Genomic DNA, 22,366 nt, shown 5'->3' with positions numbered 1-22,366 from the left:
AATCAATACAATCAAGTCTTCCTGTCCTTTTGTAAATTAAGTGATTCGATATTCTCATTCTTTTAATTTAAAAAAATATCTCTGTGTTTGTCATAGAGTAACAATGGCTTCAGCTTTTCGCCTTTCTTTGAAACCAAAGGTCAGCGACAACATGACTCATTTAATGGTAGATTTTTCTCAGGAAAGACAGATCCTACAAACTTTGAAGTTTCTGCCAGGTAAGTAAAGTTATGAATGCAAAATCTTTTTTTTTTTTTTGCCCTGCAAGATTTCTCTGTAATGCACATTGGAAAATAGAGAGAAAAAATAATTGAATTCTGGGAATGAATAATGAAATTTGCTGTTCTTTATTTTTAGAGAATTATTTCACTGGCAGTAAAATTCCCATTTTAAGAATCCCTTTTATGACTAGTGACCAAGAGAAGCAATATACCAGAATGGCAAGCACTGGGTCTTGGGGCCAGACCTCTTACATTTGAATCCTGGCTATTGTTTTGTTCATGTATAATCATCAAGTTATTTAACTTTGCCTCATTTCTTCATCTTTAAAATGTGGTGTTATTCTAGGATTTTTAGAAAGATTAAATGAATCAAAATCTTCATATTCATTACTTGTATTCAGGCATGTGAAATAGTACCTGGCACTTAGTAAGCATAAATGTTAGGCTGTTATCTTTATGAATTTTGTTGGGCTTGTTATTGACCCAGATGGAATTATATTTCCAGTTTAAAGTTAGTTTATTAGAGAATTCAAATGAGGATATTTTGCTAGACAAAACCAGTTGAAATAAATTATAAATTATAATTTATTTATACAGTTACAAATTATTGTCTCTTTGTGTGAAAAAGCCGGTTAGGGACTTTTAGGTTAGTATTCTTTTTGTAGTTATATCAAGTTAGTGGTGCTAATAGCTAAAATAATATATACACAGTGGTTTGGGGAATCAAGCTATCTCTTGAAAATGAAATGTTTTACTTACAGATGTTTTGTTAGAATGACCTTTTTTTTCAGGGGACGCTAGTTGTTTTTGAATAGGAAGTTTTGATCATATGAAACCATTCTTTTCTGAATATATGGCTAGAGACTTTTTAAAATATGATTGAAAAGACAAAGTTAGTAGTCCTGAAACTATAATGGGGCTGTCAGTAATGGTTGTACAAGGGAAGTTTTAATTTTTATGGTATAGATACAGCATTCTGCAACAGTTTATCAGTGGCAAGCATGAGAGAAGGAATCATAGTTGTAGAGGACAAAAGTATAACTTTTCAGTGAGTGCCTGTACTTTGAAATTTCACAATGTCACTGATGGGACTCTAAGTCAAACTACATTAAAGGAGAAATAAACATTTTCCAAAATTTCATTTAGGACACCAAGTAAAATGGTTTGGTTACTTCCATCATTAACATCTTATTAACAAGATACTGGCTTTTTTTTTTTTTTTGAAAAATTTGAGTTTGTAATATGTCAGAATACTACATAACCACTTAATTGAGATTTTACTTTTAAGTAGAATAAAACCAAAGATTTTCTTAGGGTGATAGGGAGCTAAATTTTAGGGTAGGAAGTAAATCTCAAAATGTGAGGTTTTCATACTTAATATTTCATTTCAAAGCAATTCTACTTTTGTCAGTGTTTTGTTTTTACAGCTCCTTTAGCAGATTTAAAGTATATGTTCAAAAGTAACAAATTATTCTTGATTCTTTATCCTTAGCATATTTGAATTACATTCTGCCAAGTAAATTTATGAAAATACTGGGAACATAAATTTTTGAGTAGAACTTTGAAAAATAGTTATTTTGCATTTCTAAGGTATCTCTTTTTTAACCTAATCCAATTGAACAATTCAAAAGCAACATGAAAAAGCACAATGTGACTGACGTATTTGCTTAGAAATAAGTTTTTCTTTTAATTCAGTCCCCAAAGCTCCAGAGATTGACCCACTAGAATGTTTGGTGGCTGACAATGCTGTAACAGTATCCTGGAGAATGCCAGAAGAAGATAATAAGATTGACCATTTTATACTGGAATACAGGAAGACTAATTTTGATGGACTTCCACGTGTAAAGGATGAGCGATGCTGGGAGCTTGTTGATAATATTAAGGGTACTGAATATACACTGTCAGGTAAAACAAATGTATTCTATGAATCATCCTCAGAAAATAAATAATTATGAAAAATATTTTCTGTTACTTTTAAAGATAAAGAAATTATCCCTTTAGCTGAGCCAACTTTTTATATATTCAATATAAAAGTGAGTTTTTCCTAAAACATATATTAAAAAATACTATATTTAGGCTCTTTGGGGTATTTGCAATCTAGTAGATCATTGTGATATACATGGAGATTTTTTTTTAATAGTTTATTTTTACACATTTTTGTGTATTTTTCCATCTCAGTTGCAATTCTCTTGGGTTTCCCATCACCAAATCACCCATGTGCCATCACCATAATCCAGTGCATTTCCTTCCCCCCACTGTTTTTAATCCCATTACCCCCTCCACCCCCACAAAATGTCTCTGGTATATAGCTGTTCATCATTATCGCTATTTTCGCGTCTGTTTGGTTATATTCCTGCTATGAGAGAAACCATCCAGTATTTTTCCATTGAGGAAAAAGTAACTATTCAGAGATTTATATACATATTTTTGGAGTATATTCTTTCTCATATCTGAAAAGCAGTTTCTTTTTTTTTTCTTCAGGCTTAAAATTTGATTCAAAGTATATGAATTTCAGAGTGCGAGCTTGTAACAAAGCTGTTGCTGGAGAGTATTCTGATCCAGTGACCCTAGAGACAAAAGGTAAGATCAGTAGCTATTTATGTAGCATAACACAAAATTTAACATTAGAGATTATTGAAATCTTCTTGACATTCATTTCAAGTATGGTTGCATATTCTCTCTCTCTCTGATTCCCCAAAGTAGGAGTGATAACATAGAGACATCAGGATTACAGTAGTGGTTTCATTAGATTTTCCTTTGTCATAGTATTCAGGTAGATAAAATAGTCTAAGAAAATGCTGTTATATTTGTTGGTAGCTACTTAGTTTACAAGTTTCAGTCTGGTGTAAACACATGTGTCACTGAGATGAGCCAAGGTTCTTCAAGGAATGGATTCTGACTCAGTACTGGGAAAGTGCCTTATCGATTTAGTTAAGGACCTCTATTTTCTTAAATCTTATTGCCAAGTGAATGTTTATATTATTTGTTAATGTTTACAAAGTACTTTCAACTCTTCATTATTAAAATCTTGGGAGAGAAGTAGAATTGATATTATTGATACCCATTTTATAGATGAAGAATCTTGTAAATTTGAAATATTAAAAGGTTTGCCCATAGTCCCTGGAACTAGTATGGAAAGAGTGTTGTTAAGAGTCTCTTTCCAAGTTTGCTGCCATCCCTTATTGTGTGCCTAGAGCCTAGATGCTTCTAATCTCTGAGAGCAACTTGGATTTAGCTAAAATTCCCTTGAATGATATATTTTAACATAAAACATTGCCTAGGTATTTATTCATTTTAGTAAATAATTTTACTCACTAAAATTAGTGGTTTTAAAAATCTGGGTTTCATAACAGATCCTATACATTATTGTAACTAGATCCTATACATTATTGTAGCTACTTGGGTCTTAACTGTATTCTGTAGATCTCTACTTCATGTAACATTTGAATAGGTTTGCATGCCAGAAATTTGTTATAATGTGGAGGAAAATAAGAATAGGAGAATTTTTATAAGGATAAATTTGGGAGCCCACCCTGGTGGCTTAGTGGGTTAAAGCACAGCACTATGGAGCTATCTGCTCAGCCACAGCAGCACAAGTTTGATCCCCGCCAGGGAGCTGATCCACATGGCTTGACAGACCTCTTCTGACCCACTCGCTGCTCCCTCAGCAGTGTACTTTTCAGTACATCTGCCTGTTCTGCTCTGCACTCTGTCTTTGGTGATTCCTTTCACCCTCTGAACCTCTAGCCTGTACCCCAGTTCTTATTTGCATAAATCAATAAATCCTTAAAAAATAATAATTTGAGAACTGTAAGTTATCAATAAGAAGAATGTTTACAACCCAGAGATCTAACAAAATTATCTTGAAGTAACTTGTTGGGATTGGTAATGTTTTTATTTGAGAAGTATAGATAACTTAGCCAGGAAGTGCTATTATTTTGAATTACTTTTTATCAAGTGCTGAGCTATTACTGTGGTCTCTTTAGTCATAGGTATAGACAGATAATCTTTTCTACATAATTTGGACTGTTTTCAGCTCTTGTTAGGAAAAAAATACATTATTATAATGCCCCCTGTGAAGCATTATATCTGTCTTTCTTTATATTTTTGAGTACCACATCTTTTTATTTCCTTGGTTCCATCTCACTTACCCTCTTATTAGTGACCAAACTTGAGTGCGAGGTGTACATTTCCGTGTACTTTCTATAACTTCAGGAAAATGAAAAGTGACTTACAGTTTTCTTAGAGTGGGCTAACTATAACTGTTAACAGTATCTGTACCTTAACTAGCCAAATTTTCAGACTTAGTATATGTAAAGAAAAGCAAAGTTGGTTTTAGTCCTTTTGTTACTGTGAGGTATTTGTAACTGTGAGGTAAACCCCCTGTGATGGGGGTAGACTGAAACTCACTGAACAGGTCTCAATTTTGCTTAATCCTAAAATTTTAGTAACCAATCTATTAAGGAATTCTGTTTTCACTTTTACTGAAAAACTATTACTTTTTGTCATATTATGTTCACATTTTGTATCTTATTCATTTCTGCTTGGATGCAAATTTAAAAACTATTAACTTGCACAGTAGGAGATATACTAGAAGTGGTCACTTGATTTGTATTTAGAATGCTGTGTTGTTAGTAAAGACAATGAACAATGGGTCAGATGCATAGTTGAGATTAAAGTGCTCTTTACAGAACAGTAGAGGATAAAGGATTCTTGATTCACTTGGTAAACACATTAGGTTCTCTTTATGATTATTTTGTTGTCTGATGATGCATAGTTCATAGATTTAGAAGCCTTAGCTAAATCAAGCAATATCTTTAAATGAAATGTAAGGGAATATTCATAATTACCAGACATTTGAAATTTCAGAGGGAAATATAACTAATAATCAACTGACATTCTAATAACAGGAAATTAAGGTTATTGTGTGGTGGAGATTCTAGGCAGAAACACCAGTGACCATACAAATACTGTTTTTGTTGGAAGGTAGGAAAGATAGGAAAGAATAATGGGAAATAAAATAGAAATTAATAAATTATGGCCTTATCATTCATTAAATGATAGGATTAGAAATTTGAACTTGATTTTCAATACATAATATTCACTTAGATAAATGGGGAAATAATGGGATATCTGTGCTATATACTACATTTCTTAAAAATGAAAATATTTCTTAAAAATGAAAATATTGTTTTGGATAGCACTTAACTTTGCTTTGGATAACTCATCATCCCATTTGAACCTGAGAGTCGAAGATACCTGTGTAGAGTGGGATCCCACAGGAGGAAAAGGTCAAGAAAGTAAAATTAAAGGGAAAGAGAACAAGGGCAGGTAAGCTAGTTTATTATATCTGTTATCTGGACACATGCTTGTAAATTGACTCTTGACAGTGACTTACATTGAAATTCTTATTCATGTAGTAATATGATTTGTGATATGTTGGTAATACCAAAGTAAAAAATGTGTTGTCAGTCCTTAAATTTGTCATTAGCATTCATAGTCCTTATGCATTTTCTATTTCAGTATTGCATTTCTTTAAAGTTATATGCACTACAGCTTAAACTACAGAGAGAGGTTCTACTACAATTCCTAAATTTTGGACTGACATATCACCTGTATTATGTGGAAGTCTACATTGAATGACAATTTTTAGCATGTACAACCCCTGTGTCTTGCCCTAAACAGACACATTCTCAATTGAAAGGCTAACTTGAGGGCCTTTGTTTTCAGACTTATTTAAATAGTTTGAAAATATGGATCCCATGTTTAGTAGAGGGAAGTTTTGCTCATATTTAAGGTAATATTACAATGCATTAGAATAGTGAATAAAAATTTTTCCTCAGCCAACTTCTGACCTAATTTGATAATAAACTGTTAAATTGTGACACAGTCTTTTAACAGGTGCTTATTTTTATCTGACAGTGTCCATGCTACTTCACTGAAGAAACACTCAAGGTGATAATCTATGTCTGTCTAGTTGTAGGACTTAGTATCTAGCTTGGCTGAATAACTTTAATTTTTTACTTTTAACTAATAAGAAGATACCATTGCAACAGCTTTGATAAGCTAAAATACTGCTTTGTGTAGACTGTCTGCACTGGTAGCTTTATGGCATTATAGTGTGCTACATATTATTTGGATTCTAGTGTAAATGATAACAAAACAACAAACTCTGCTTTGAAGTCTTTTCTGAAATATTTTCTCTCTGATTTTTTTCCTGCATTTACTTATAAGTGGCATCTTTCTTGTCATGCTGTTTTCAATATATCTAACATACACGATTGCTTTTATTTGTATGTGACAGGAGTTAGGTTTTAAAATGTTATGTATTTTCCATTAATCATGCAGTTTCAAAAGCATCAAGGATAAAAAATAAAGGTAATTTACTGAAGCTATTGGAACAGTGCTAGAAAGGTGAATCAGTTCAAATTGCACTAGTAATAATGTGTTAATTTGAAGATAACACTTTTTACAAGAAACTGAAATATGTGCTCTTTTTTGAACTGTCCATTTTCCTACAGTCTATTTGCTCATTGGTAAAAGTGATTCATAGTAGGTGTGTTCACTAACTTGTAAGTTGTAAATTTAATAGAGTGGAAAATTTCAGTTGCTCATTTAGAGAGTTCTGGACTGCTTGTATTTAACCCTTGATCAACAGACTAGAACTACACATGCCATTTACTTGTGTTCCACATTCACGGACTCAGTGGATGATGGTTGAGTCCTTGGTATATATCCAGGGCTAACTAACTATAAGTTATACTCAAAGTTTCAACTGAGAGGGGTGTGGAAACCTCCACATTATTCAAGGGATGGATGTTATTATTTTTATGACATTTTATATGGAAGCTACTTATAGAATGTATATTATAGTTATCACAAATGCTTGTTCACTGTAGCATGTCTGCTGGATATTGTGAGGTTTATAGAGGTATACTCTGGTCCTTCCTTCAAGATATTTGCCCTAACTTATGTAGATTTTCTACATATATATGTAGAAACATTCATACATGTACACATGCAAATAAAAATAATGCAGAGTAGAAATAATGTGTAATGTAAGTGTGAATAAAGGAGTTTAGAAGTGTTGACTCACTTACAAGCACCAGGACCGTCAACCAAACTGAAAATAGCAAGCAAGTCTATTTCCTTACTGGATTGTATAAATCAGAGGCCAACAGAAAGGATGCCAGCTCACACAGTGTACCATTTTTCCATAGAATGGCACTAAATGAGAATCAGGTAAATAAGTCACTGTAGATCGTAGGTGAAGGATACCTGGAGGATCATCTCACTGCCTAAGAAGCCACAAACAAAAGGTTGCTGCTGTTTTGTTTCAAGATCTGAAGGCCAAGAAGATGTTTAGCATTGGGAAATGTTGCTAGTAGAAAAGTAGTAAGACAGAGTGAAGAAAATCCTCCACAATCTACCTCTGTCCCACCTGCGTCACCAAATCTATAACAGGGCAGAGAGTGGTCACCCCAAAGCCCCCACACCTACCCACTTCTAAATAGGTTCTGCCATCTACTGCATCAAGACAGAACCTTAATGGAAGGGAACTTAAATGCAATTAGTGTGTAATACAGAAAGGGGGAAAATATAGTTTCCAAATCAAGCACCCAGAGTTATCCATCCCCTCATGGTTAAAATTCCAGCTAAACAGGATTGACCCAAAACTAGACCCAAAAACCCACCACCAGTCCAAAGCACCTTCTGATGGGGACCCATAAAAAAGAGTCATAAAAAGCCAGACAGAATAAGAGAAAAATCAAAATCTGCCATAGTCAACCTCCCCGTGGCCTCTCTCACCCATATCTGTTTCAACCAGTCCAGGACCAGAAGGCAAGAGAAGTTTCTTCATATGTCTCTCTGCGCCACATGCCTCCTCCAGGTCTCCTTCTGGTTCTCCATTCTGCTTCCTTCCTTCTCACTCTCCCCTCCAGCTTCTTCTCCCTGCTCAGCATCACCCTCTTTGGGGGAGGGGCAGGGAAACTGAAACTTCTCTATTCCCTGGGGGATCACCCTCTTACAATACTGAGATAGAGTGAAGAATATCCCCTACATCTCTATCTCTACCCCCTTTAAGGGGGTCTCTGCAGAAGCTGCTTCAAGAGGTCTCAGCTGAGAATTTCCATTCCTAGCTCAGTTGTATTTCCCCTCTTCCCCAAGGAAGCTTCTGGATAGAAATGTCTAAACTAGGAACATAGATAAGCATATGAGCACTGGATGGTCCAAACATGGCAGTGAACTAGTTATGTACCCAGTCTAGTGTGGAAAAGGCAGACACACACCCTTACCCCACACCCCCACCTCCCTGCCCCAGGTCTGCCAGGTAAAACCTTATAATTGCCTGTGGACCTGAAATATCACATACAGGATTTTGACCTGGAGCTAGATTCCTCAGAAGAGTGTTTTAACTGTTAGGATCTGAGAGACCTTTATTAAAGGAATGGAAGCTAGTTCTGGAAGAAGTGGAAGAATTTATGTCATTTGGACTTGAAGTGACAGAGGTAGTAACAAAAGGAAAAGCAATGAAGCACATGGTGTGAGTTTAAGGAACTCTTCAACTGGTACTTTCAGCTGGATAGTGCTCCCTGGGATTAGGAAAGCAAAACCCAGATTGGGAGCAAATCAAGATCAACCTGAAATGCTAAACTAAGTTGTTTATAAACAGTAAGCAAGTACCTGATATTTCAAAGTAAGAAAATCATCATTAGGTTTATCTAGTAGACAGCCGATAGGTGAAACAGGCAACAAAGAGAGCATTTGGAAAGCTGATAAAACAACCAGAGTATAGGCAATGAAGAGCCTTAATTCGGATAGGTGAGTGACTTAGGTATCTTTAAAAGGGGGTTTGGGGGCCGAGATCCTGTTTGATGTAAGACAATTATAGCCATGTACTTCTCGCAAAAGTGTACTTTGGGTTTGGAGTCTACACTGCCACAATGGGAGTTCTCCTTCATTACTTCTGAAATTTAAACTGTTCTCAGTAGATGTCTTTTTCTTTTCTCCATGCTTTCCCTTTATTTCTTTTATACTGGTAAGTTATATATTTTTTCCTAATGCAGTCATTCAATAGAAATATTATTTCAAAATCATCTTTGGGATTTGTCTATCTTGAAGTTTTGAGAGTTAGTGAAAAGTGTAATACTGTTCAGTTTACTTTGTCATATAATCTTCTAGAAGGGGAGGTCAGGTTGGATCTTGTCCATCTTAGTAAGAGAAATGTTTTATAATACTTGATGTTGTCATATGCATGAGTTCAGGAAATCCAGAACACCCAGAGCAAAATACCTACTGTTTATTAACATCATTATTTCATTTTGATTATAAGTGGTCTGCTTTTGCCTTTGCTTTTACTTAAATTTAGCTGCAAGTATATACAACATATAATCCACTATCTTTCTTGGGTTCTCTTTTTTCTTCAATTATTGTCCTTTTGTCATATCCTTATCATTTCATTTTGACTTTGTTTTTTATTTAAACTGTGTGTTCTTTGCCTAAGCCTTGCTCGCTGTCTGCATGATATTAGTATTTTCAGTCTGTTTAGTGTTAATAACTTCTCACATTTGAGTATTTATAATTGATACCTGTTTTATATTAATTCAGATAAAAGTAAGTGCTTTTATTTTTTACAACATACTTAGGAACCTTTTCAGATCTTTTACAAATCTGCCATGATTTGTAATTTTAGCTTCTGAAATATTTACACATAATTGTTTTTCTTTGTGTTCCCTCTATAGAAGTGGTACACCATCCCCCAAACGGACATCTGTAGGCTCCAGGCCGCCAGCAGTGAGAGGCAGCAGAGATCGTTTTACTGGGGAATCGTACACAGTGCTGGGTAGGGTAAACATCAGAGTTTCTCACAGTCACATTGATGGGCTTTCTACTCACTGAAATCTGGAGTGGCTGCCTCTGTACTGAGTAAATCTTTGCAGAAGCCTTTGGTGGGATTTTGAGTTGTCTTACTATTGTCACCTATTGTTGTAACCTTTGAGGGGCTGGTAAAGAAGAAAAGTTCTGAAGCCTTTTATATTAAAAAAAATTAGTTATAAGTACACAAGTGAAGTTATTGTAGATACTGTGCATTTAGTATCTGGGTGATAACATGATTATTCAAAATTTTTTGCCATTTTGTTGGATGAGAGGTGAAAATCTGTGTGATTGATAAAGAAGAGGTTAAGAGTCAAATATATCTTTCTGATCTTTTGTAGGAGACACTGCTATTGAAAGTGGACAACATTATTGGGAGGTCAAGGCCCAGAAGGATTGCAAATCCTACAGTGTGGGGGTAGCCTATAAGACTTTGGGAAAATTTGATCAGCTAGGAAAGACGAACACTAGTTGGTGTATCCATGTCAACAACTGGCTACAAAATACATTTGCAGCAAAGCATAATAATAAAGTAAAAGCCTTGGATGTTACTGTTCCTGAGAGAATAGGTGTATTTTGTGATTTTGATGGGGGTAAGTTTTCTTACTTTCTCATAAATCCTTTCAGCATAGTTGGTAGTTTTTCAGTACCTTCATAGGTAATCATCTTTAGAGTTTCTTTTAGTATTGTGGTATGGTTGCTTTGACCTACTGTGAATTGATCAGTTTGGCTCTAGAATTGACTCAAAGGGTATGAGAGGTCAGAAGTTCATATCTATAGTATACTAAATATATGAGAAAGAAAGATTTTGCCCATTTTCTTGCTCATATCAGTTTCATTACACTCTGCTTTTCTTCTTTACCTTGTTTTTTTTATTTTATTTTATTTTTTTATTTTTTTAAAGATTTATTTATTTATTCATACAGAACTGGGGTACAGGCCAGAGGCTCAGGGGCGGTGAGAGGCTTCACCAGAGACAGAGCGGGGAGCAGAACAGGCAGATCAACGAAGTACACTGCTGAGGGGAGCAGGAGAGGTCTGGCTCGCCATGTGGTCTCCTCCGGGGCAGGCAGCAGGCGGGAATCGAACTCACACGGAAGTGGCTTCAGATTCTCAGTGCTGCGCTTTAACCCGCTGCGCCACCAGGGAGGGCCCTTTACCTTGTTTTAAAAGAGAGATGAGACCAGATTTTTCAAGTTGAACTAAAGCTTAGAAATTACCAATCCACCTGCCACATGGTATAAAATCCTGAATTACATTATATTTGTAGGAGGTTGATACTCCCATGAAGAACTTAGTAAACAACCAGTTTCATGTTGGACAGTACTTGATTAGAAAATGTTTTTTGAATTGACTCGCTTTTTCATCCAATAATTTCTGAGATTGTTGCTCTTAAATTTTGTCATATGAAAAAGTGTACAATTATGTCCCCTAATCCTCATTGACTTGATACTCCTTAATAGTTTAAAAACTACTGACGTTGCTTCTCTTGACTTTTTTTCCAGACAAAACATTCTCTGTATAATTAGCTGTTGCTCATTATTTTCCAAGGCCTTTATAATTTCCTATGATTATGTACTTTGTGAACATATTTCTTAAAGATTGGCTCTTACGTTAGAACAGCTTCTGACAAGAACAGGACAGTGATTTGGCTACATAATCTCTAGTAATGTGATTCATGGCCTTGTTGACCTATTTTGAATTTGTAGCCACTATATTTCTTCATGGAGTTCTTCAAATTGTCTTGTCCTGTGTATATTGGGCTACTTAGTGCTGTCATTTTTTTTTAACTTAAATGAAGCATATTACATGTTACTATTACATTAACTTAATGTAATAAGTAATTAAGTTAATATTACATTAACTTAAATGAAGAATATTTTATCTTACATAAGATAAAATGATTTTTATCTTACTATGCGAATCAAGCTTTCCCTCCAGTTAAAGTCATCTAAAAATTAAACTTGATATTTGTCTTTCGTAAAACTTTCTTTAAGGCTTTAAATTAGTGACTTGATGAGTATATTCTCTACAGTATCTAAATATTTGTAGAAATTGTAAATGTGATATAGTGTTGAATGAAGAAAAAAAAAGCAACTACTTAGATACTTCTCTCCAATTGCCATTTTTAGCAAGTAAAGGCAATTTTGCCATTTAAGTAACATTGTGTCCACATAATTCCATGAACTGTCAATCTCATTACTTAACCAAAAGGGAAAAAGTCAGTGATAATGTCGATTTCATTACACTTTTTTATTTTAATTCACTTTGATTCAGATACATATTTCTCAAGATAAATGGCAGTTTATTGGTACTCTTTTTTTTTTCTTTTTCAACTGTCAAAATAACATTTCCTTCTCACCTTCTCTCTTCTAAGTTTTGTGATTCCAGAAATATAATAATGAGAAATATAGTTATTAGCCTAGAACATATAGGACATAGGAAGGAAAAGTTATAATGTAGAATGGGATCTGACTGAGGGTATTGGAAAAAAAAAAAGTTATTCTACTTTTAGGAGTCAAGGGAAGTGGGTTCTGCTCATTTTAGAAAACTGTAGTCATGTGATGATGATCAAGTATTTGAAATGATGGCAGATAAATGGTTAAATGTGGATGAGATTGTAAGAACAGGTAATATAAGACTTTTCAGAAGGTATCCATTGAGTAACGTAGGCAGGGCCATGATTATGCTGTTCAGCAATATATGGTACTGCCTGGCAAGTGTTTGTATTTTACATAGCAAACCCTTAATAATTGATTGAGTGATTAGTAGTAACAAGGTTCTGGCAGTGGAGAAGATCACGAAAAATGAGTATGATGGTGTGAAAGTAGAATCTATAGCAAAACTATAGATTGGAAACTAAATAGTGGATTGGAGGGGGAGAGACAAGGAAGGGTCGAGTTGACTGTCAGGTTCCAGCTGGGGTGAATAATAGGATATTCGGGTCAACAGGATAAGGAACATAAGGAGTTCTAGGGAAATTGAGGTGCCAACAGGATGACCATTTGGCAAATATTTGGAAATGTGTTGTCAGAATTAAAGAAGAGAAGTAGAACTGAAGCTAAATATTTGAGATAGCATCTTAGAGCAGCTACAGGAGTTTTCACTAAATAATGAACTACTACTGCTCTGCTTGTTGTGACCATATTTAAGTTGCTTAACATTTTAAAGTAATGCACACATAAAGCAGCCAGTGTTTTAATTGTAGGTATAAATGTTAGTTTCTTTTTTATTTGGTGGGGACTGATTAAGGGAATATTTTTAGAGAGAGAAGAGAACTTGGACAAGCAAGTTTTGAATAGGAGAGAAAGTGGAGTCATTCTCAGAGCTAGGCTATAAGCCAAGAGAATAACCACCGAACAGAGTTTTAAAACGTGTTACAGATGTGAAGAGTATCAGGTTGTTCACTGGTCAGAGAGACATAGTTGTTTTACTTGCATGATTGTGTTGAAAAACAAACTGGGGTTTGGGGGAATTTTAAAAATTAACCAGGCCTGAAGCAGTGATAACTGTGTCATGATTTTAGAGACTGAAGTAGAAGTAAAGTAGTTTGAAAATAAGATTTAATAGCGTAAATGGTGATGGGATTTGATTAGAAAGACTGATACCGAAGGGAGAAATCTTATAGCTCTAAATCAGTGTTGTAAACCAATGTCACTGCAAAAAAAAAAAAAAAGAAAAAGAGAGAGAGAGATTGAAGAGAAAGAAGCCTTGCTTTTTTATAGGCAAAGGAAATCATTTGTTAAGTAATAGTTTATAGCTGAAAAAGTACTAGTGTCAGGTAATGGCAGCACGCTGGAGATCTTGAAAATCAGGAAAGGAAAATTATTAGATTTGGACATTTTCTTAAATTGAACATTTTATTGCTGATTTTCAAGTGAGAATTACTAAATCCAGTACTTATAGTTTGCAACAAAATAAATGCCAAATATTCACTCAGTTATTTTATGCATGATTATATGTGACTTAATAAACATTATACTTTTTTTGGTATAATTAATTAGACCTTTCTTCCTTCCCTTCTTCCTTTTAGGTCAACTTTCTTTCTATGATGCAAACTCAAAACAGTTGTTATATTCTTTCAAGACAAAATTTACTCAGCCAGTCCTACCTGGTTTCATGGTTAGTACCTAATTTATGTTTTATTTAGCTTGACAATTTTTAAGTAGAATAAATTAACTATGTTATATATTTGGGGAAACATTTCTTTTATATTTTACTTTTTCTCCACATTCCTCTCTTTCCAGCCTATATCTTCTAATCCTGTAATTGTTGCCTTATTTTGGTATATTTTATTCAAATAAATGTTGATACATTTAAAGAAATCAAACCATGAGGATGCATTTTGATGGATTTTCACTGGACTACATATACTCCTGTATCTAGCATTCAGGTCAAGAAATGGACCATTACCAGAACTCCATAAGACCTCTTGCACCCTTTCCTGGCTCTTAATAGCCCCCCTCCAGGTGGTTACCCTAAATACATCTTGCTTCCCTTTCAACTTTGTATAAGTGTAATCATAAGGTATCTTTTTGGCTTAAATTGTTTGTGTGATTTATCCATGCTGCTCTGTGTGGTGATGATTTACTCATTTTCATACAGTTTTCCATTATATGATTGTGCCATTATTTATCCATTCTAATTTGATTAGATACTTGGGTAGCTTCTATTTGGGACCATTTACACATAGAATTGCTATATTCTTGCTTATGTGTCTTGTTAAATGAATGTATATGTTTCCATTAGTTACATATACCTAGGATTGGGGTTGCTGGATCATATGGTATTGTGTATGTATAATCAAATGTAGTGGCTACTTCCAAATAGTTTTCCAAAGTCATTTATACTAATTTACCACCAACAAAAATTTAAGTTCTTTCATATCTTTATCAACAATTAGGATTGTCTTTTAAAAAATTCAGTCCTTCTGAGTACGATATATTATATTGTGGTTGATGTGTTCTGATTAATAAAAGTTGTTAATTTGAATGTTATTTAATGTACCAATTTTTTTATTTACAGGTGGTACATTTTGTGTTTAACCTGCATTAGTCCCTTAGCTCCCAGCATAATGAAAAGTTTCATTTTTTCCTAAAACCTTTCTTTGTCCATTGTTACAGACTTCATTTTTAATAATGCAGTATGAAGTTGGAGTGAAAATACTTTCTCTAATACATATGAATATCTTCTTATAGTTCCCTCAGGTCAAATATGCCTGTTACAAGTTTGAAACTCGTTGATGTTCATGTATTTAAACTCTAATTTGGCTTAAAATTTGATAGAAGCTTTGTTTTTGTCTTTTAGGTTTGGTGTGGTGGACTGTCTGTGAATACTGGGATGCAGGTTCCAAGTGCTGTGAGAACATTTCAAAAAAGTGAAAACGGAATGACCGGTTCAGCTAGCAGTCTAAACAATGTCACTCAATAATGCCTGCTCCAGATGTGTTCACTCCCCCGTCTTTTCATTGAATGGCCTTTTCTGTGCAGATACTAATCACAGAGTTTATGATGATGGAAATCAGGTTGGCTGCATCCTACTTTAACATCTGGAATCTGTTAGCATTAAACATCTAGTATGAAGCATTCACAGGAGCCTACTGCGCAATGTCATAGAAGCAAGCAGAAGTCGAAGAAACTCACGTTGTGAAGAGTAAATGGGAGGAAAGGGCAATGTTTAGTTATATAGAAACCTATTTTTGTGTTTTTTGGATTATTTTGACTTTTCTGTTAGTCCTAGGGCCTGGACTGGAAAAAAAAACATTTAAATTTTGCCTTTTTTTTCCTCATCTCTACCTATTAGTTTTTCCACTGAAGCTTTAAAAATGTATAGTCCTCTTAGTTTCTCTAAAAATTGAAATAATTGTTTGGAGATGCTAGGTTTTCTTAGAGTGGTTTATAAATTAGTTGAGTTATTAGCTAGCTTTATATCATTTCCCTTTTTCCAAGTATTTTGATATTTTTTTTGTGGTTTAAACTCAAAATAGAAAATGAATAGGAATTTTGTAGACATAATGGCTTAAAATCACCCAAATTTCAGTTTCTTACCTGCTGCACTACTAGTGGCAAAGGGAATATTCTTTGTATGTTGCTTTCTTTAAATAGATTTTTCATTCCATCATTTTGGATATGATGGGTAAGATTTTCAAAAGCTTTATATTGTCTGATTTTGTTGTACTTTAAAGCCACTTTTAATAGTTATCTGGTAAAATCTCCACTTGCTTTTAGTAATAAATGATAAATATTATACTGATTTTTAACATTTTTAGTAGGAATGAAAGTTTATTAAAGTCTGAGAAAGTTGATAAAACCTACACTATTCAACTTTTATCTGAGGACAGGTTATAAAAGGAGTTGCCTAAAGCTATCCTTTACTTAAGTAATTTTCATCTGCTTTTTAACTACGTGGAACAGTACAACTGTTGAACTGTTGTACTGTTCCATTTTAAAAATCCACATATCTGACTTATTTGGCACGTAAGTTCTTCAGACACAACTATTCAGTGGTTATTTTTTTCTCAGTCCTTTCATTTGCTTTCTAAAAAGGGTTAATTCTCCCCCAAAATGATGTCAAAATCTTTCTCAAACTTACAGAAAATGTTTTAAACAAAACCCATGGTTATCAAAACAGAACATAAATTTTTTAAAAGTTGATTGAAGTTTGTAACACGATTCCTTTGAGCCAAACTAGAAGTTGTACTTTACAGTACTTAAGAATGCCTTGAGCATTTTAATGAGGTCTGTATTTGTGGTCTTTATTTTTGAAGCTTGCTGTCTCATGTTGACTTACTTCTTGTTTAATTATATTGTGTTAAAAACAACCTTCTCCCAAGAAGTGACTGTTGCTGCTTACATTTGAGGTAGTTTCTACAGAAAGACTGTGGAATGGTAATAGCTAATTTTCTCAAAGTTTACTGCTTACTGATGGATGTTTTTTTGTAGGTTAAACAAGTCTAAATGAGCAATTTCATTTGACTGGGATTATGTTTTTTCTGGAGAACATTCATATCTACATAGTTGGCGATATGTTAATTATTTTAAATGCTATAAGGCAATTTTGGAATGAAATGTGTTATAGATACTCTTTTGATTATCCAACAAATACAATTTTGGTTTTGTCCCTCTGAGAGATTTAGAAGTGTTCTAATCTCTATAGCAGGGTTATCCAGGACCTAAGGAAGCAGGAAGCTATAATTCCTTTTTATAGTCCAGCCTAAAAGCAGTAATTTAGTAGTGTAGCTGCTTTATATGCACAGTTATAGACAATAAATTTTAGCGAACATGATCCAGAAAAAAAGTCAAATTCCTACATAAAATTTTTTACTATGATGTCTGATAAAATTTTGTCTTCTTACTAATTCAGTGCCTTCTTCTCCTCTAGACATACTCTTGCTCCACACCCCATGCAATGTCAACTGATAGTTGAGTCAGAAACCATTTTGTGGTACCGGTGAGGGCCTTCTATTCCAGGGACATGGGAAAGGAGCTATTAATCAGGGGCTGGAGGAGTCATGTGATTCTCTCCTGTGCTCATGCCATCATTTAAAGTCCTTCATGTAAAATTTTCTAATGTTCATTTGGAAAATTCATTTGAAATAATACCATTCATTATTACTCAAAACAAGAATCTTACTCTGCCTCTTCTTAGAGGTTTCCAAAATTAAAGGACAAAGTGTGGGGTTAAATTTAATTGTTTTAAGTTTGTGTTAAGTTAAACTGGAGAAAGTTTGCCACTCTCATTTTCGAAATAGGAAATAATCATGGCATTGCCTATTTAAATAGTCTCAAATCACAGTACTTGACCATATTAATATTTTCATTGCCATTTGAATTTTAAAAAATGTTGATCTTTTGCTAAGTTTAATGCATCATGAAAAGTTGATATACCCTTGTAAACATTATTAGTTTACTTACTCTTTGTCTGACTTGTTTGGCAGGTCAAATGAGATTGCTGTCAGGAAAAGGAAGCTTGGGAGGTTGACTGTCATGAATGCTATTTTATAAAAATATACACCTAGTATTATTGCATTTCCCTCGTAGCAATTGAATTCCAGACCAGTTTCATTAACTGCATAAAGAAATTGCCTTAAGCACTTTATAAAAAGAAATTTCTTTCGCTATTCATTTTGACTTTTTAGGCTGACCATGTCACATATGTCTTTAACTTTTGGTAAATATGTATATATCAAACAATTAATAAATGAGTATACATTGTGTTTAGTATAGATTCATTGAATGTTCCAGTGTAGGTAAATAAGTCAAAAGCTTGTTTGTTCCTGGGTTTAAATTTATGATGGCATCTGTACATATTGGAACTGCTATGGTAGAGCTAGACTCGGCCCACTTTGTGCAGCAAACAGTAATTTTCTCCATGTTGTCATCTTAGGAAACTAGTGGCTTAGTCCAGCTTATTCACCTGTGAAATTAAAACACAACAGTATCATATATAATTTGAATTTTTGTGACTAATCCTTGGTGGTATAAGTAATGCAAGTAAATAATTTGTAATAAAAGCTTTTAATTAAGGTAAGAAATCTATTTCATAATGTACCTGCAATGATTAATTTTTTCTCTATATACCTTTTCCACAAAGTTATACTTACATATTTTTAATTGTTTCTTTTGGAAACGTAAAATTTGGGGGGAAGGATATATATGGAAATGATCATTTCAGAGTATTAATTTTAGAAGAGGAGGGTGTATAAACTTAACATCAAAATAATAAACTAGGCACCATATTTTCAAATCATCATCATCCCTTTCTTGAAAAAGACCACATATTTTTTAAAAGACTAAGATGAGTTCATTCATTAGCAAATTCATATGACAAATGTGAAAGTGCCTAGAATGATAGTCTTACATTGTATTCAAATTTCCAAAATTAGTGATTTGATTTACTGTATAGTTTTGCTGCTTTTGAGTGATGCAATAAAATTTGCATCTCAAAACAATGTTTTGTGAATATGTCAGAAAATTATTTAACAGTTTGTTACAGTTTACTTAAAAAATTCAAATTAACTGCATATAATAAGTTTCACTTTTTTGGGTTCACTTTTATATAGTCATATGAAATAATTCTGCAAAGATTTCTTTTCTCGATTTTATTTTTATACTGGATATGTTCTTCTAGGAAAAGTGTATGGGCATCGTAAATTTACTCAAGATCCAAGTCACCACAAAATAGTTGTTTTTTAACCAAAATGTACATGTTATAATGCTAGTACTGGAGTATTGTAAGAGATCATGAATGTTTCTTTGGTCATCACAGAAAGATTACCTCATGTTCAGTGTAGTTTTAATTTTTTGCTTGTCTTATTCACAAGTATTTATGGCCCCGATGTGCCGCTGGAATATTTGATTATTCAGCATACTTAAGCTTTCTGGATAATTTGGATTAAATGGATTGTCTTTGATCTATGTTTTTGTTGAAAATATAAAGGCTAGTGTTGGCTTAGAAAGAAATGCCAAAAGTGCCATCGTACTTTTCTTCTCGGAATACCCATTTATTAAAACAGTATTTGTTATTTGGGATAATTGTAAGATATTGTTGATTCATAATCATTGCAGCTATGTTAGTTTAATCTGATATATTTTCTTAATGGTACCCATTTAATGTAAATTAGTCCTTGGGAATGGACATTTAGAGGATTTCTCAGTATGTAGGGCAGGTCAGTGAATGTGTTTGTATTTGGCTTGGAGTTTCTTAAGTTTGGACCAATTTTTAAGTGTGAGTGATTGGTAAGAGGCATTTTTATTAGTATTAGAACTTTTTGGAGAATCTAAGGGCCATAAGAATGCATTTTTTAAAAGAAAAAAATATTTCCAATATCTCTAAGGTACCAAAGCATGGGGTCCAATTTATCTTTTAAGGGAAATGCTTTAAAATCAAAGTTACTGCTAATTCATACTATACAATATATAATAGCTAAAGTTATGGAGTATTTATATTAAAAACCACTAGTTTTTAAATTTTTGAATATGATTAAAATATATTTTGCCTTCATTTCTCTTATTTAAAATTAATAACCTGAACTCTACCATATACTAGATCTACGACCTCTGCATATTATAATTTATCACCTTTGGGTCTCCATTGTCTTTTACAGGAAATAATTGGAAATTGTTCAGCCTACCTCACAGGGCTGTTGTGAGGAATAAAATGAAATAGAAAATATGAAATTGCTTCAACAATAGTAAAATGCTATGTAAATGTAAAATTTTCAGTTAATACTGGATTTAGGGTTTAGGTAATTTCTAAATGCCATCTCCTTTGCTACAGCATGTGCTTAAAGTGGTATCTACCAGGACTACACGTGTTATTAAAATAAACAAACAACCCTAATTAAAATGCCCTTTAATAGCCTTTAGTTTGTGCATGGCCTTTGGCCTTTTTGTATTTTCTTATCATTCTGTTATTCTATATCAAGACTTTCATAGAACTGTAAATTTCTCCTACAGCATTAGTATGTCAGTGTAGAATAATAACATAAATAAATGAATTAAACTATTTCTTTCCAAGTATTTGCACTTCCGATTTATGACTGTTCAGTGCCATATGCAAAGACTGAATTTGGCCTAAATTCTATTTAAAAAATTAAGTTTTTGTCATTGAGAAATTTTACAAAGTTTATGTGCCCATTTAATATTTGTTGCATTGCCATTAAAAAAAAATAACCATTTCAGAACCTTGTTAGTTAGTTAGTCTCTCCTATTTTGTGTTAAATTAGATTTACTAAGTTGTTTTCTGGTTATCTTGATCTATAACTATAGGTATGTCTATCATCTGGACTGGTTTTGGTATGCAGTTCTGGTAATAAAAATTCTGATTTCTCAGGTTAAACATTAAGTTATGGTTGAAGAACATTAATGAAATACTTATAATGTACTCAGTGCTGCAAACTAGTGTTTTCATAAGCATATTGTCATATTTTCCTTGGAAGCAAGCCAGCCTTTTAAATTTTTTTTTTGGAACTTCAAAATAAGAGCATTCAAAGTGGAGTGACTTGATGTTGAAATGATTGTGTGTTCTGTATAGAAGGACCAAGTTCTTAAAGAAGCACCTGGAATATCCCATCACACAATTAAACTTTTTTTTCCCTGCTTTTGCATTAATGTTTACATTTATCACTCTCTTAAGTATCTACAGTGTGTTGTTGGGGATTAAAAAGTGATAGTCTCTTTGCCCAAAACAGTCTTACCACAGTATAAAAGAACTTTAGCAGTGATGAAAAGTTCTATATCTGCTGTGTGGCACACTAGCCACAGACAGAGCTCTTGAACACTGCAAATATGGCTAGTTTAACTAAGCAACTAAGATTTTAAATTAAATGAAAAGAACTACATCTTGCAATTAGGTGCTTTGTACAGTGTAGTCATAAGAGATAAAACCGGCAATGTGAAACTTTAAGTCAGTAACTTGTACCATTTTGGGGAATGGTAATTAAAAGAAAATGGGAGCAATTTGTATTCTAACTAGAAGCAAACAGGAGAAAAAGAAAAGCCAATCAAGCAAGATGAGACTGGATCTCCTGGAACTAAGATCAGTTTTACCAAGAGAATGAATAATCCATTGATCCTGATTAGACAGGAGAGTATGAAAAAGATACTGGAAAAAACCAATGCACCCCCTGATATAAAAGATGAAGTGTGAATGGTGCAACTTTTCTAGGGGACAATTTAATGATGCTAAGATTTTAAATACACATATTTTCGGAAAGCTATTTTGTTTTTCTTAGGTATTTCACATATACTTTCAAGTATTAAGTGCAGCATTAATATAGCAAAATACAAGCAACCATAATTGAAGAGAAAATAGGCTAGCAGAATTTCAAGGCTCCCCTTTTCTTTTTGCACCACTGTTACATAGTTGTCTAGATATATTCTATATGTCTGTCACCCATTGTCCCCTCCTCAATAAATGTTATAAATGTGTAGACCATTACGGGAAGTGACTTCCTTAGTGAAGCCCCTTTCCTTGGTCTGTCAGTGCTATTGTGCTAATGTGCTTGACTGCAGCTCTGTGTGAAAAGAGCTCAGGAAATTGTATGTTCTCTGCTTTTCTGTCCAGCTGTATCCATTGCTAAGCTCATTGAACATTTACACTGTATGGTACTGGTAGTATGTTTACGCCCCTTTTGTACAAGGTCACCAGGATGGTTAAACTGGTGCTTCCAAGTAATTCTACACAGCTATTACAGAATATGGTATTAACAAAGATATTTGTGACATGAAATTGAAAAAAAAAAAAGTCCAACAGCAGATATGATACCA

The 22,366-nt window shown here is 33.6% G+C and overlaps 1 protein-coding gene across 4 annotated transcripts in view; it reads left to right on the top strand.

Moving 5' to 3' along the window:
• The window catches only part of FSD1L (fibronectin type III and SPRY domain containing 1-like), a 44,241-nt gene extending 21,898 nt beyond the window's left edge, over positions 1 to 22,343 (top strand). Inside the window, exons 6-14 of one of the 4 annotated variants that reach the window (XM_012721484.1) lie at positions 97 to 218; positions 1,917 to 2,126; positions 2,703 to 2,801; positions 5,423 to 5,552; positions 6,144 to 6,176; positions 9,965 to 10,065; positions 10,439 to 10,690; positions 14,131 to 14,219; positions 15,405 to 22,343. In XM_012721484.1, coding sequence (XP_012576938.1) covers positions 97 to 218; positions 1,917 to 2,126; positions 2,703 to 2,801; positions 5,423 to 5,552; positions 6,144 to 6,176; positions 9,965 to 10,065; positions 10,439 to 10,690; positions 14,131 to 14,219; positions 15,405 to 15,527 — 1,159 coding nt within the window. In that variant the 3' untranslated portion in view covers positions 15,528 to 22,343. The remainder of the gene's footprint in view (positions 1 to 96; positions 219 to 1,916; positions 2,127 to 2,702; positions 2,802 to 5,422; positions 5,553 to 6,143; positions 6,177 to 9,964; positions 10,066 to 10,438; positions 10,691 to 14,130; positions 14,220 to 15,404) is intronic. The other 3 variants (XM_012721485.1, XM_004677459.2, XM_012721486.1) reach the window with 3 other exon arrangements.
• The last annotated feature ends 23 nt before the right edge of the window (positions 22,344 to 22,366 follow it).

This window comes from Condylura cristata, unplaced genomic scaffold (assembly GCF_000260355.1).
Source record: "Condylura cristata isolate star-nosed mole 26May11 unplaced genomic scaffold, ConCri1.0 scaffold00006, whole genome shotgun sequence".
Classification (NCBI taxonomy): domain Eukaryota; kingdom Metazoa; phylum Chordata; class Mammalia; order Eulipotyphla; family Talpidae; genus Condylura; species Condylura cristata.
The sequence above is the reverse complement of the archived record's forward strand: the minus strand, read 5'-3'. Positions and strand labels throughout refer to the sequence as shown.